The 17544-nt window shown below is 39.4% G+C and overlaps 1 protein-coding gene across 1 annotated transcript in view; it reads left to right on the top strand.

Annotated features, from left to right (window-relative positions):
- The window catches only part of LOC136863713 (uncharacterized), a 562466-nt gene that overhangs the window by 340570 nt on the left and 204352 nt on the right, over positions 1–17544 (top strand). The window contains exons 10-12 of the mRNA XM_068226053.1: positions 12590–12901; positions 13063–13374; positions 14761–14875. Coding sequence (XP_068082154.1) covers positions 12590–12901; positions 13063–13374; positions 14761–14875 — 739 coding nt within the window. The remainder of the gene's footprint in view (positions 1–12589; positions 12902–13062; positions 13375–14760; positions 14876–17544) is intronic.

Raw genomic sequence — 17544 nt, 5'->3', positions numbered from 1 at the left:
TTCTGCCAAATTAATATTCGCACTGTCCATTCTAACTCATCACAACACACTTCATTCCTATTCACGTCGAGAAATAGAACGTCTGATGGAATAACTGTACTCTTAGACTTATAATTCTAAAGAAACTGAATGTAGCGATCTACTAGAAGCACAGTTCACTTGAAAATTGCACTTGCATTATATGAATGTGTATGAGTGCACGTGTGTCTATGTAGTGTAAATAACTAGGAAAAATCACTATCATTCCTAACTAGTGCATTCTATGCGAAGCATTTATTATATTATTATTATTATTATTATTATTATTATTATTATTATTATTATTATTATTATTATTATTATTATTATTATTATTATTATTATTATGAAAAATCTGTTCGAAGGAAACCAACATATCACTTTCACTACCGTATTTGATATAATGTCTAAATGAATGGTTAAACATTTGTACGAAAAGCAAAGTCTCTGAATATTCTGTTATTCACATCGTGATGTTAAAGTTTAAGTCTAGCACATACGAAAATGTTACTTATACAAGTCTTAGAATCACCTTCTTCAATATTTATGTCACTCAACGAAGTTCAAATTACTGAAAGTTTGTGAGTACCGTAATGCCAGAATTATTCTATGTTCCATAACTCGTACGTCACTTATAGGCATAATCTCGCCCTGCAGGCTGACTCCGTATCATGCGGCGAACCAACATCGTCGTGTTGTCGGTGTGAACAGCTCTGACAGGACCAAGAGTGATCTCCATAATCCCTGGATAGATTTTGGAGAAATTAACATGAAGAGACGTTAGAAATGTGCACTATAAGATGCCGTTGTTTTTTGAATCGATACCTCAATTGGTTTAGGAAATAGAAAAATTCCTTTCTTGGATGCTTTCAGATCGTATGACGCAACCTGTCTGTGACACCACACTGGCTGTGTGATGAATACAATAGTGTTGTGCGGGTTGACTACTTGCCCCTGCGAGACTGTTAGTATGAGCGCTGAAAATGCACTCGCTAATACTTTATAAATTCTTTATTGCCCCATTATTAACATTCAGCAGCCGGAAAACACTGAGACACCTCAGGGGTGCTCAGTTCGCAAATAGGACGCACAAGTGAAATATCCAAGGATGTGTGTTTGAGTCATCAGTCCATAGACTGGTTTGATGCAGCACTCCATGCCACCCTATCCTGTGCTAACCTTTTCACTTCTACGTAACTATTTCATCCAACATCTGCTCTAATCTGTTTGTCATATTCATACCTTGGTCTACCCCTACCGTTCTTGCCACCTACACTTCCTTCAAAAACCATCTGAACAAGTCCTGGGTGTCTTAAGATGTGTCCTATCATTCTATCTCTTCTTCTCGTCAAATTTATCCAAATCGATCTCCTCTCACCAATTCGATTCAGTATCTCTTCATTCGTGATTCGATCTATCTATCTCACCTTCAGCATTCTTCTGTAACACCACATTTCAAAAGCTTCTATTCTCTTTCTTTCTGAGCTAGTTATCGTCCATGTTTCACTTCCATACAATGCCACGCTCCACACAAAAGTCTTCAAAAACATCTTTCTAATTCCGATATCAATGTTTGAAGTGAGCAAATTTCTTTTCTTAAGAAAGCTCTTCCTTGCTTGTGCTAGTCTGCATTTTATGTCCTCCTTACTTCTGCCATCGTTGGTTATTTTACTACCCAAGTAACAATATTCATCTACTTCCTTTAAGACTTCGTTTCCTAATCTAATATTTCCTACATCACCTGCCTTCGTTCGACTGCACTCCATTACTTTTGTTTTGGACTTATTTATTTTCATCTTGTACTCCTTACCTAAGACTTCATCCATACCATTCAGCAACTTCTCGAGATCTTCTGCAGTCTCAGATAAAATAACAATATCATCGGCAAATCTCAAGGTTTTGATTTCCTCTCCTTGGACTGTGATTCCCTTTCCAAATTTCTCTTTGATTTCCTTTACTGCCTGTTCTATGTAAACATTGAAAAGGAGAGGGGACAAACTGCAGCCTTGCCTCACTCCTTTCTGGATTGCTGCTTCTTTTTCAAAGCCCTCGATTCTTATCACTGCAGACTGATTTTTATACAGGTTGTAGATAATTCTTCGTTCTCGGTATCTGATCCCTATCATCTTCAGAATCAAAAATAGCCTGGTCCAATCAACATTATCGAATGCCTTTTCTAGATCTACGAATGCCATGTACGTGGGCTTGTCCTTCTTGATTCGATCCTCTAAGATCAGACGTAAAGTCAGGATTGCTTCACGTGTTCCTACATTTCTTCTGAAGCTAAGCTGATCTTCCCCCAACTCAGCTTCAACTTGTTTTTCCATTCTTCTGTAAATAATACGTGTTAAAATTTTGCAGGCATGAGATACTAAACTAATAGTGCGGTAGTTTTCACACCTGTCAGCACCGGCTTTCTTGGGAATAGGTATAACAACATTCTGCCGAAAATCGGATGGGACTTCTCCTGTCTCGTACATCTTACACACTAAACGGAATAACCTTGCCATGCTGGTTTCTCCTAAGTCAGTCAGTAATTCAGAGGGAATATCATCAATTCCAGGTGCCTTGTTCCTATTTAGGTCACTCACAGCTCTGTCAAACTCTGACCTCAAAATTGGGTCTCCCATTTCATCAGCATCAACAGCCTCTTCATGTTCCAGAACGAAATTATCTACATCGTTACCTTGATACAACTGTTGGATATGCTCCTGCCATCTTTCTGCTTTGTCTTCTTTCCCTAGAAGTGGCTTTCCATCTGAGCTCTTAATATTCATGCACCTAGATTTCCTTTCTCCAAAGGTTTCCTTGATTTTCCTGTATGCAGCATCTAACTTTCCCAGCCTTCGACATCCTTGCACTTCTCCTTCAGCCATTCTTCCTTAGCTACCTTGCACTTTCTATCCACTTCATTCTTTAATCGCCTGTATTCCTTTCTGCCCTCTTCATTTCTAGCATTCTTGTATTTTCGTCGTTCATCAATCAGGTCTAGTATCTCCTGAGTTATCCACTGATTCTTAGTTGATCTTTTCTTCCTTCCTAACATTTCTTCAGCAGCCCTACTGACTTCATTTTTCATGACTCTCCACTCTTCCTCTACTGTGTTTCCTTCGGCCTTTTCATTTAGTCCTTGTGCAACATGTTCCTTGAAACAATCCATCACACTCTTTTCTTTCAACTTGTCTAGATCCCATCTTTTTGCATTCTTTCCTTTCTTCAATTTCTTCAACTTCAGATGGCATTTCATGACCAACAAGTTGTGGTCAGAGTCCACGTCTGCTCCTGGGAAAGTTTTGCAACCCAACACCTGGTTTTTGAATCTCTGCCTAATCATAATGAAGTCTATTTGATACCTTCCAGTGTCTCCAGGTCTCGTCCACGTATACAGCCGTCGTTTGTGGTGTTTGAACCAAGTATTGGCGAGGACTAAATTATGGTCAGTGCAGAATTCAACCAGCCGACTTCCTCTTTCGTTCCTTTGTCCCAATCCAAGTTCTCCTACTGTGCTACCTTCTCTTCCTTGGCCTACCACTGCGTTCCAGTCTCCCATCACAATTAGATTCTCGTCACCTTTGACATATTGTATTAAATCTTCTATCTCCTCATATATTCTTTCAATTTCTTCATCATCCGCTGAACTAGTAGGCATATAGACCTGCACTATTGTGGTGGGCATTGGTTTGGTGTCTATCTTGGCGACAATAATTCTTTCACTATGCTGGTCGTAGTAGCTTATCCGCTGCCCTATTTTCTTATTCATTATTAAACCAACTCCTGCATTACCCCTGTTTGATTTCTTGTTGATAATTCGGTAGTCGCCTGACCAAAAATCCTGTTCTTCCTGCCAACGTACTTCACTTATACCAACTACATCTAACTTTAGCCTATCCATCTCCCTTTTCAGATTCTCTAACCTACCACAACGATTCAAACTTCTAACATTCCACGCTCCGACTCGCAGAATGTCAGTATCCATCTTCCTGATGATCGCCCCCTCTCGTGTAGTCCCCACCCGGAGATCCGAATGGGGGACTAGTTTACCTCCGGAATATTTTACCCGGGAGGAAGCCATCATCAGTACATCATTCATACAGAGAGAGCTGCATGTCCTCGGGAGGTGGTTACGGCTGTAGTTTCCCGTTGCTTTCAGCCGTGTAGCAGTATCAACACAGCTAAGCCATGTTGAGTATTATTACAAGGCCGTATCAGTCAATCATCTAGACTGCCGCCCTTGCAACTACCGAAAGGCTGCTACCCCCCTTTCGATGAACCATTCGTTAGTCTGGTCTCTCAACAGATACCCATCCGATATGGTTGCACCTGCGGCTCGGCTATCTGCATCATTGGGACACGCAAGCCTCCCCACCGCGGCAAGGTCACATGGTTCGCAGAGGAGGATATCCAAGGATATGGCATGCATAGGAAAATGAACTTCAATTGTGGCATATAATAAAGAAAATACGGAATAAAATTAATATATGGTATGTCATTTGTCATTTGTTTATTAGTGAACAAAACAGGCGTTCAGCCCCGAGTACATGTTCACAATAATAATAAATAAATAAATACTAAATACTGCTACTGTACACCTTGGCCGTACCATGAAGCCTGTCAGATACTCCGGAAACGTGACCTCAAAAATTAGGTCACCACGGTAGTCATCTTCCGTCTCTTCATGCCACGTCCATCTACTCCCCTGTCTATTTCTAAATTCACACATAAAACATCAATAACTAATAAAATTAATAAACGTAGTCCAACCTAAGCCACCCCTCTCCACCATATCCAAAATAAAATAAACAATAAAACAAAAAGACCTAACGCTACAGTTATAGACCAGACCTCCTCAGCCGGGCCTATATTTACATTCTATTGCTGGTGTTGCAACTCTCTGCTTGTTATCATTCACACGTACCCACTCATCACGCAAACCTTCATGCTTCAGCATTTTCATCACCTTTATTGTTCCCTGACCTACTCCAAAATAAGCTACAACAGCAACATTACACTATTGCATACCAAACCAGCCATCTTTCATCTTTCAGTTTTTGCTTACTCTCACACATACACATAGACCGCTATGCCACTTCTCTAATTACCATCTAGTTAACAGACATACTTCTACTCTCACCACATTTTAACAATGAATACCCCATCATCACAACATTTCAGCCTCCACAAATAAATACCCTAATAATAATAATAATAATAATAATAATAATAATAATAATAATAATAATAATAATAATAATAATAATAATAATAAACCACTCAGATCACCAAAAGAAAAAGAAAAAGAAGAAGAAAATTATCGTATCCCCTGGGCATGTCATAAGGCTCGTTTGGACACTCCGTAAACGTGAAACCCCTAAAGTAGAGCCACCACAGCAGTCATCCTCATAGCCTCGTGCCATGCCCCTCATTCCGTAGAATTAACCCCCCAGAATCAATAGAGTAAAACTAAAAAAAAGAAAATCTTAGTAATAATAATGAAAGTAATAATAATAGTAATAATAATAATCTATATATCAGAGTATTATTTCTTTCTCCTCTCCATCCAAACAAACCAAAATTAAAAATTAAATACTCATACCAGACACCAGCCTCCACACATAAATACCATAATAATAATAATAATAATAATAATAATAATAATAATAATAATAATAATAATAATAATAAACCACTCAGTTCACCAAAAAAAGAAAAAGAAGCGAAAATTATCGTAGAGTAAAACTAAAAAAGAGAAACATAGTAATAATAATAATGAAAGTAATAATAATAGTAATAATAATAATCTATGTATAAGAGTATTATTCGTAACAGTCATTTGCTGTAGCAGTCTCTTACTCAATATTCAAGCATGCTCATCAAGTGTCCTTATTTCGTTCTGCGCTTTCGTCACTTTATTGTTACTGACCTACACCTAATCAATACTGCAAACAACACAAATACCAATCACGCATATACCAACACCTCTCCAACCTCATATTTCTTTCTCCTCTCCATACAAACAAACCAAAATTTACAAAATGATAATAAACTCATCTCTCTCACACTATCACGTCAAATAAATAATTAGATGAATAAATAAATAAATAACTAAATATACAATACCCCCTACCCACATATAAAATAATAATAGTGATATCAATAATAATAATAATAATAATAATAATAATAAAATAATGGTAATACTCATAATAATAATAGTAATAATAATAATATTAATAATCAACTGGCCAACGGTAGATTCCCTCTATGAACCGTTTGCCTTACTTACAGTAAATAATAAACTTAAAATATCCCATATGCGATCCCGGAGCACCCCATAATACCTATTCCACTCTCACATATACATATAGATCCCTATGCACTACTTCTCTGAAATACACTATAATTAAAAGACATCTTACCCTACACAAGTACTCTATATACCAATGTCCAAACCTTACCAACCATTCTCGCTTCTCATCTCTACTTTCAGTAACCAAACCACCTACTACTGTTTTTTACTTCTAGTAACTACCCCCCTCTCATATCCACTTGTACCCCACATTTCTGTCAGATCTCTGTTCCTGTATCTGGCCCTACTCTGGTCTAGGCTCCCCAAGTTTAACCTTGCCGTTACCTTTTTACCTTGCGTTTCCCTTACTTCACTGCATACACTTCCTTTACTTCCCTCTTCACTGCAAATAGCCATATTCTCACTTCGCCTCTCTACCAGCACTTCTTCACTCCGAACACTGTTATTGGTCACTTTAGCACTTGGCATTTCTCCCTGCCTCTCTTCACACGGTACACTGATACTTCTGGTATTTTGCCTGTCATCTCCACTAATCGCTGCACTACTCTCTTTTTCTTCGGCCTGCTTTGACTTCATCCCTACGTCCATCCTCAGCACACTGTTATTTGTATTACTCCTCATTTGCCTACAGTTTATTGCACTACTCTCCTTTTCCTCATCCTGTTTTAACTTCAATTCTAAATCCATCAATCTATCCACAGACCAGATCCTCTTCCAGCTTCTGTCTGACACCACTAGATTTTGACCTCTAATAGTTGCCTTCAGCCCCTGTTTTACAGCCAGTATCCTGTGTTTTCTGAGTATCCTCTCGTTTTTGATCGCGTCACTTCCTACGTCTCTCTTTATCCATATTTTCTCCCTCTGTACGTTTCCCGCATTTGTTAACACAACATCCGCCATCAACGTTGAAAACAATTGTAGCTTTATAGGCCTGTTGCCTCTAGTTCTCCCCACTCTCTGCACATCATCAATATCTACTTCACTAAAGTTTATTTTCATTTTTCCCTGTATTAGATCCACTACTTTATAAGTTGTAAGTACTTTGCTTTCTCTCGACTCCTCAGGCACTCCATAAATAAACAAGCACTTCTTCCTTCTGTATAAAGTATTTGCTTCCACTTCTGCTTTCAGCCTGCAATTCTCCTCTTCAAGTCGTCCTACTTTTTCCCTTAATGTTACCACTTCCTCGGTGTTATTTCTCGCCTGTGCATCCATGTCGTCCGTTTTTTCTCTTATCCATACTTCCATTTTTTCAATCTTACTGGTTTGTTCTTCAATCATCTCTTTTATTTGCCCGAAAGGGCAAACTTCTGTCAGCACCTCTCTTACAGCTCTTTTGATAGCGTCCATATTTTCCCTTTCCTCATTTCTACTAGATGACGGGCCTGGGTTCAACTCGACCCCCCCAATACATAGTAAAATTATAATCACTGCTGCCGATAACAATAGTTCTCCTTTCCTCTCCATATCCATTCTACACCCACCTGGCTTCTTTTCTTCTTTCTTCATTTTCCTCTGCCATCTTCCTATCGTCACTCTGTACTGTTCTATCCCAATCATTGTCGACCCACTTCTCGGCGACCTTCCAACACTCCACACTCTCGAACTCCACTCCCCTCCCGGGACCCACAGCTCACTGCGACCTCCTTCGACCGTGGCTTAGGCAAGACTAATATATGGTATGGTTTATTAACAAAAAGTAATCTCAGATTGTCATCCTTCAGAACTGTGATAGTGGAAATGATCGCTAATAAAATTAAAAATGTAGCTCTTGATGTACAAACTAAATAATCAAATGGGGTGGTACATAATTTCTCGCCCTATCTTGCCCTAACAAATCACAATTACATATTAATTTCAATAATTTTGTTCATGTTAGCAGATTTCGTTTAGTTCACTGAAAGCTCTGGATTCAGATGATCCACACTGAAATATTAGAAGAAAAAAAATAAAATTAAATGTACTATAATCACATTAAGTTTACAATTATCTATCTAAAGTTTACGTTTACCATTACATAATTTGATGCTATAATTTCTCTCTAAAACTGAATCGACCCAATGAAATAATAATCTGTTCAATTACCAGTCGCTTACTGAATTAACGAAATTAAACAAGTAACTAAAGTCTGGAAATGTCGTAATGTACATTTGAAATGGTCTGCCTAACTCAAAATTTAACTTCTGAAATGCCACATCACAAATCCTGGATGCGAATATCGAAGAAATTAACACTGTCCACTTCGTATAACAACATCTGAGACTAAAGAAAAATGAACTCAAAAATACCATAACCATTATTATAATGCTAAGTCACACTAATATTTACACAATATTTTACGCTATCTACACATTTGGCTACACAAAAGATGATCAGATCGTCAGGATATCATCGAATAATTCTAGGATAGCTGAATGTACCTTAACGTTTCTAGTATTCAATCAGATGACCTGGATGAAAGTCCTCGAACAAAAATCTCGAATTCGGGCAAAGTGTCGAATATTGTTCCAGAGCCCCCGTGAGTTAACGCGAATATTACAGTTATAAATTACAGAGAACTCGGGATAAAACTAATTAGGCATAACTCCTCGAAGACGTAGTCAAATTCAAACATACGTAGGTTCATCATCCTAAATCACGCAAATATTTACCATTTTACACGACCAAATTATCACTTGCCTTATTAACCATCTTCTATAATCATGGCGTGACTCTATTCTCGAAGAACTACATCAATTATTCACTACAATTTAATTTCTCTTGAAGACACAATTATTACATTAATAATAGTGAAACCTCTAATAATGACCAATATTATACGACGATACATTTGTGGTCCACCCCGGGATCTCACAAATTCATTCCAATAGCATCGCGCAACAAGTCCTACGCGTATATATAATTCTCGAAGATTCAATCCGCATACCGGTTCCCAAGTCTCGATTTAACTATCTCTGTTACGCGCTTACATACACGGGTTCTGATTCAAAATGACGGAATCATTTTTTTTAGACTTAAGTTCAAATATCACAGAATTATATTCCAACGGATACCATATACAAGTATATTCCGCTTCTGTGTGACGACTGTACATCCAGTAAAATCTAATCTACGTACTCGAATGTTCTAACATCATTCTCCACCAATCGTAGCTATTATAAATTTATAGTATAAAACCATGAGAATTATTACTGCCTGATACACCTAGCATAATTCATAAATCATGTACACCATTCAATATAACATTACGCCACTCTGACGGAGATAAATATGTGAGGATCATCTATTGTCACTATAATATGGCAAAGTACTACAACTACACAACTGAAACAGACTGCAAGACCATTTACCAATTACAACTACATAACTATTCCACTACAGAACAGATTGCATTATACAATTGCGTCGACTTAGCTTTACAATGTCTTCATGATGCTGAACGGCTGGTCGTCCTCAATAATACAATCATAGGTGCCTATCTCTCAACCCATCGCTGTCAGCTATGGTCACATAGTTTAGGCTTCCATTTCAGCACCCATACACACAGCGGTATGTAACATCACCGTGATGATATTCGTAACTACCTTCTTCTTGAATTTCAGACTGAAACTGGTACAGTAGAAATTAATAAATTTGTTACACAACACTTCTTGGAAATATTGTCCAAATACTAAACACTGTAGGCAGCTCAACTTAACTTGACGTCTGTTGTGTTACGTGTGTTGACAATCATAACATTCCAAATGATATATTTGTGGGATATCCAACTATGTTAAAACACAGTTCAACTTCCTCAATCAATCCTCAAGTATAGCCGTCCGCTATCGAACCAAGTACTTGTTTTAGCGGCGTGTCGAACACGACTCACGTACGGCGATTCACACACTGACACAGTAACCTACTTTTGCCTTCTCAGCTGGCAAGCTGGAGTCCTTGAAGCTCTGTGCACGCTCGCTCGGACCGGAAATCTCATCAAATTAACAACTGTAATAATTTCCCACATTGGTTTTACTCGTAAGATAATGTTCAGAAATGTTGTTATTATTATCATTATTATAATTGTTATTATTGGAATACGCAGTGCCTTTCTAGCACGCTATTTGATAGTATCACAAGTCGTTCACATGGTTAGTTACAACCGGTGTTGGTCTGCAAGCTTATCGTACGTTAGCGAGGCGCGCTCTCTTTCTTTCTTTCTTTCTTTCTTTCTTTCTTTCTTTCTTTCTTTCTTCCTTCTTTCTTTCTTTCTTTCTTCCTTCCTTAGACGGGTTCACTCCTAATCGCCGACACCAGGATAAAGTCTTATGGCTTAAACAATTAATTCGAAGAGTACTACGTCCACAGGTGAAGTCAATGTGAATACAAAGTGTACTAACTCCAAGATATACCACTCAATTCATATATCCGAGCCATCCGGCCTATCGAAACAGTCACATTATGCCGTACCTTATTTAAGAAATACTTGATGTACGGTCAATCCCGATACAATATAGATTTTGATTTGAGGAATCCGTGCATATTCACTTCATTGTACGGAACATGTCATTCTCTACAAACACAAAGCGAGGTTTAATTGTGGATCCCACAGCAAAATGTTGGGAAATGAACAGGATACAGCAAGAACAGAAGAGTATTTATGAACCCACAGTCAATTTCTTCAAAGTTAAAAACCACTTGGAGTCACTCGAGGTTTATTGCCTTCTACTGGGAGCTCGAGGTACCTACCGAGGTTTTTGAATATGTATTTTCTTTTTTCTTAGAAGTTGCTTTACGTCGCACCGACACAGTTAGGTCTTATGACGACGATGGGATAAGAAAGGGCTAGGAGTGGGAAGGAAGCGGCCGTGGCCTTAATTAAGGTACATCCCAAGCATTTTCCCGGTATGAAAATGGGAAACCACGGAAAACCATCTTCAGGGCTGCCGACGGTGAGGTTCGAACCCACTATCTCCCGAATGCAAGCTGATAGCTACATGACCAAAATCGCATGGCCATTTGCTCAGTTGAAGATGTATTTTTTTTTGTTTTTTACAATTTTGCTCGACGTCGCACCGACACAGTTAGGTCTTATGGCGACGATGGGGTAGGAAAAGGCTAGGAGTAGGAAGGAAGTGACCGTGGCCTTAATTAAGGTACAGGCCAAGCATCTGCCTGGTGTGAAGATGGGAAACCACGGAAAATCATCTTCAGGGCTGCCGACAGTGGGGTTCGAACCCACTATCTCCCGGATAAAATTTCGCAGCAGCGCGCCCCTAACCACACGGCCAACTCGCCCGGTAGGGTTGAAGATTTTAGGAAGAGATTTGCTTACCATCTTATCTTTGAGATGAGACTGTAGTGATGGTGATGATAAGATCCTGTCGAATTTTAAATTACCATTTGAATCCGAATATTGATTTAAGATTTGCTATAGCTGTTATTTAAAATTTTTGTTAGTAGGTATGCTGAGTGCTATGGTACGACCTTCACTGGAAAGCAGTTTTGAAAATAAATTTAAAACATCAAAAACGTGTTTTATTTAAGCTCTTGCGACCGAATATCTTGTTTGTACTATAAACTGAGAGTGACCGAGTGGAAATATTTTTCACAACCTCACTCTTGACTGGCATGTGTTATTGCTTGTAATGCACTAAACTCTGAATAAAATCAAAAAAATTCATCATACGCTCCATGTTTTCAGCATGTTACTGCTTCTTGATTGAAGTAGTATTATTTGAATCTGTCTCTTGGCCAGAGAAAAATGTAACTTCCCCCAAAGTCTCTGTCGCATTCATGGCTGCAACAGTATGAGAGCTGCTGAGGTATGGGCGAAGTTGAGTAATGGCATTCGGAGCACGATGAGTGCGACTGGAATGTATGAAAAAGATGATAATCATTGGGCCAGTCGTGCTGCAATAGCACTTTCTGGACCAGTGAGGTAAGCAATGGTCAACTACCTCAATACTCATCTTGTCCAGTACGCCTTATTTGGCAACGCCATAGGTTTTCGCGGATTCCCTGTTACCGCATATGCTTTTTGAGGATCCAACCAGCCTCGGGTCTGATGACTTAACACACACACCACGTTTAGTTTCAGAGGTGAACCATATCGGGTGTTCATTGGCTCTTCAGGAGGCTAAGAACGCATTTTATAGGAAGTGTCATTGGAATCGAAGGAAAACCCCAGAGTTTCAGTAAGTGACAAGGTGTTTTTACTTATAACACTCGTCTTTCCCCAGCTGTCAGGACAGAAGGTGTACTTTATTTTCATTTTTCCTAAATCAGGAGGAGGAGCGGCTCCAACTGGAAGAAGAAGAACGTCTTAGGGTAGAAGAGGAGAGGCTGCAGCAGGAGGCTGGACGGGAAGAGGAACATCCAGCAGAGGCGGAGCGGTGGGTGAGGGAGGAGGAGGATGAAGGAGAAGGTGAGGAGGACCAGGAGGACCCGCAGGTCGCAGAGGTACGTCAGCTCATTGCTGAGGGCAACATGGAGCAGTTAGCGACCATGGTGCTCAACGGCGAAGGCGAGCGCTTAGTGGGCATGAAGTCAGACGATCCTGAGATACAGACATTCCTCAACAATGTGCCTTCGTACATGGTAAGAACCCATCATTTAGATATCAGTGTATGAATAATTACTTAAAGTGCATTTCATTTATTCTTTATTGTGCTGTGTATAGACGATCTCACCAGGTTTTATTGGGAATGCGTCAGTGAATGGCAAACATGAAGAGTGCCACTGTCTTTTACTGTTGTCAGGCCAAGATTAATACAGTACAAGCAGCTGCTCGTGAGGGGCGACTGCGGGATTTACAAGCAGCACTAGACCGACGCCGGTTTGCTGTGGCGCGTGAGAACTCTACACCTCTCAACGTGACGCCTCTCCACGTCGCGGTGCTCTTCACCAGGGCGGATGTGGCCCGCTATCTTGGTGGTCGTTTTCCCGAAACACTAAATGTTCCGGACAGTGACAACCGCACACCACTGCATTATGCCGCCACCTTAGCGGACAACGGGCACATGTACAATCTGCTCCTCAACCTGGGTGCTAACCCTACACTCAAGGACAACGTAAGTACTACGAATACTTGCTCATGTGTCTCGACCACTGCCATTTTAACTGAAAACACAACGAATAAGTCGATATATAAACTCTTAGCTGATCTTCAGAGAAACTCGCCATTTTCTTGTCGTGGCCTATCACGGTTTCTTATCACGGCTTTTTTGGTTAAGTCACAATGGACAAAAGCGATATGTAGGTATATCATAGGTATCTCCCTTTTTATTCAGCCTAATTTATTCTTCCATATATTGGAATGCAACGTGTCCAGCTCCTTGGCTGAATGGTTAGTGTACTGGCCTTCGATTCAGAGGGTCCTGGGTTCGATTCCCGGCTGGATCGGGGATTTGAACTGCATATGGTTAATTCCTATGGTTTGTGGACTGGGTATTTTTGTTCGTCTTAGTATACATCTGTTCGTCTACATACATCGCACTACCAACCACCACAGGAACACGCAGTAGTGAACACATCCCTCCATATAGGGTTGGCGTCTGGAAGGGTATGCGGCCGTAAATCTGGGCCATATTCACATTATGTGCCGACTTTAATGAATTGGGAAAACGGTCTGGAATAAGAATAAAGGATACAGAAATGGAATGTTTCGGTGCGAAGGAGTGAACAGCAAATTTGAGTCCAGTACTGAATCCGGCCAGTGTGAGTACTTCAACAGTTCTTTGGTTACTTAGAAATTTTGTTGTGATATAAATAGTATTTTGCTCTGAAAGGTGTAGAACAATCTGTCCTGGAAATACCACTGCATCCAGTACTGAACACTTTTATTTAGCTATCGGAAGGCACATTGTATGACTGGAGGCCGACTCCTGGTTGGTTCTCAGATTTGAACTTTTATCATAGTGAGGCCGATTTTTTTATATTTGGCTTTCAGTCTTCTCCCTGGGTCTCCAACTCTTACATTGGATCCTAAGTTTTGCATTTAGTCACCCTGTCTTGACCTCGCCATTGAGTCTCAGATCTATCAATAGACTTTTATAACATGCATAAAGGTCTCAGGCATTTTCATTAAGTCAAGTATTTTGCTTTTGGATTCGATGTATCCAATAGACTCAGTTTCTCTGTAATTTTCAACGAATCCCAAAATTTTCTAGATATCCTAGACCTTGCCATTGGGGTCTTAGATCTTATCCTATAATCTCAAGCCTTCTCTTTAGACCACAAGCCCTACAAAATGACCTCAAATTTCACCGTTGTTCGTCAGAACTTACCGATGAGTCTCAGACGTTGAAACTGGGTCCTCGCCATGTTATTTGGCTGGAAATGTTCTTAGTGAAAGACATTTCATATGATATCAAAAATTCTACAGTAGAATTGTATATGTCGGTACCTCAGATATATTGTAATGAACTTGGGTTTCACTCGATTGATATTTGTTGCAGCGCGGACGAACTGCAGAGTACTACCTAACACATCGAGACCGTCTCACACACAAGAAACTGTTGAGTGATTATGGAGCTTCGGAGAGCATCGCAGATGATACATTTGGAGACAAAGGTACAGCCTCGATGTTAGTTCAGTCCCTTGTTTCCTATAGGTGAAATATTTTCCATTTTGACGGTGTCATCAGCTTGCCTCATTCCAACGCTAAATTTTGAATTAAAATTTCTGCTCAGTGTCATGATTTCATGTTTTAAAATTAAGAAACCGTCAAGACGGCAAATCCTCTTTTTTTATAAGCTTTTCTCTTTGAAGGGGAATCAGAACTGTTATGCTGGTGAGGTAAGAAAAGAATTTTATCTGGTCACGAGAGCGGTAATCTGATGGAACATTTTATTGTGAAGAACGTTTAGGTGTAATCAGTGTTGAGTGCACGTCATTATTGGTGTATCAAACACAGCGGGAGCGATGAGCACAGGTGCAGCGTGCAGCTTAAGAGGAAGACAGTATTAATGTAGGGCGTAGTAGGATAGTGGAAGTACATGTAGTAAAACAGACTCTACGTGAATGAAAGAAACAGAAGACGAGAGTGGGAAGTAGAAATGATAGACACCGTATGAATGAAAAATACAGAGATTGGAATGGGGAACTGGAAGTACCTGTGATTGCAGTAAGGCACTGTGTTTTAAATTAGGAAAGAGGTAGCGGAAGTACGAATGATAGTAATGCACTGTGTGAACTGGATGGTTTAAATAGATATTAGAACAAGGATAGTAGAGTACGAGTGATAACAGTAAGGTACTGTGAGATTTGTGTAAATGAGACAGAGATTAAGAATAAGGTAAGCAAAGTAATTGTGTAAATGAGACAGCGATCTCTTTAATTTTATTTTGCTTGTGGTTTAACGTCCAACTAACACACTGAAGATTTTCGGCGACGCAAGGTTGGGAAAGGGCTATGATTTGGAAGGTAGCGACCGTGGCGTGGTGTAAAAATGAGAAACCACGGAAAAGCAATTTTAGGCGGCCGACGGCAGGATTTTGAACCCACCATTTCCTGAAGGTAAGCTCACAGCTACGTGTGGCTAACTCGCTCGGTGAAAGAGACATTAGGAATGAGGTAGCAGAAGTACGAGTAGCAATATTAAAGTACTGTGAGAAGTGCGTAAATGTGATAGAGATTAGAAGGGAGATAGTGAAGATGAATTTGCTCAAGATGCCAAGCATCCAGGTCATCGGTCCCTGGTGGGAGGTAGTGAATGAGACAGAGAAAATCGGAGAAGAGAACAGGAAGTAAAATCTTATTAATAAGGCACTGCATGGATTACACAAACGCGTATTGGGGGTAGAGTTTTGGAGATACGAGTGACGTGGCATAAAGACCGGGAGAAATGACGTGTAAAATATTGGGACACATGTGTTACTCTTACGTTCAGTATTCTGTATATTATGAGAACATAAGTAGCATCCATCTTGCAGTTCGTCATGGGAGAGTTGACAGTTATCTTTAACAGGAACTTATTAATCTACTTTAAAGCACTTGCGGATTATAGCTCTATAGTGTCCTGTGAACAAATTTGTTATAGTGGTATTCATTTTGGTTTATGGTAGTAATTTATGGCGAGTACGGCAATTTGGTGTCCATGTAACATTTCTAAAGATTAGCTTCTCATGGAATATTCCCATTCAGGACTTCGACTTTTCTCCCGTTTAATTTTCAAGAAAATTTTCAATTATTGAACATGAGAAATCAGTTTGGCAAGATTTTATATTTTTAACATAAAGAGAACTGTAAAAATGAACAATAATAAAGAACCCATGACCTTTGGGCCAAAAGGGTTCAGTAAGAGATCATGAGCGACAAGTAAAATTCATAATGATACGTTTTTATCAGATTCTGCGAAAATCGTTTGATGCTCGAAAAGTAAACTTCATTCCACCTGCCAGGAGATGTGGTGTGATTTTTCAGTTTATTTCTCCATGGAATAAACATGTCAGGAGCTTCATTTGCACTTTGTTACAATTTCTTCTTTAAACTGGAACGTAATATAACCATGAAAATTTGGAATGTGGCCCAGTGTAACATGAAAATTGACAGAATTTATTGAATGACGTTGTATAAATAATTGCAGTTAAAAACAGTCATAAATTATTGAAAATGATTAACCGTGATCATTCCAAATTTATTTCACCAAAATTCTTAAACTACAAGGTTCATCATTCATTTGTATAGGTAACTCACTTTTTTAAAAGTATATCTGAAAGACAATATTGTATTTCTCTCGTCTACACACAGAATCTCCAAAACGGAAGAGAAGTGAGGTCAGCATCACACATATGCGAAAAAATATGGAATGTGTCACTGTCGCTCAAGGTTATTTAACTTAAATTAATAAAATATATAATCTCAGATGTCAGATTGTAAAATACAGCACAACATAACTTCGAATGGTTAGGTTTAATTTATTTTTTAAGACAAGTGATGGATCATGTCCGAGTCCGTAGTATATACGTGTATTTCAATCACAAAAATAGCCGATAGCATATTTGTTCCAGCACAAGTTAGGAAAGTGGCGGAGAAGGTATGACTAGATGATGTATTTTCTTCTAAACGGGGGTGGCTGTAAGCTTAGAGATGATATCTTTCTTCATTCTTAATCTGTTTACCCTCCAGGGTTGGTTTTTCCCTCGGACTCAGCGAGGTATCCCACCTCTACCGCTTCAAGGTCAGTGTCCTGGAGCGTGAGACTTTGGGTCGGGGATACAACTGGGCAGGAAGACCAGTAC

Source organism: Anabrus simplex, chromosome 2 (genome assembly GCF_040414725.1).
Source record: "Anabrus simplex isolate iqAnaSimp1 chromosome 2, ASM4041472v1, whole genome shotgun sequence".
NCBI classification, from domain to species: Eukaryota; Metazoa; Arthropoda; class Insecta; order Orthoptera; family Tettigoniidae; genus Anabrus; species Anabrus simplex.
This window is presented reverse-complemented; position numbering and strand designations above follow the sequence as displayed.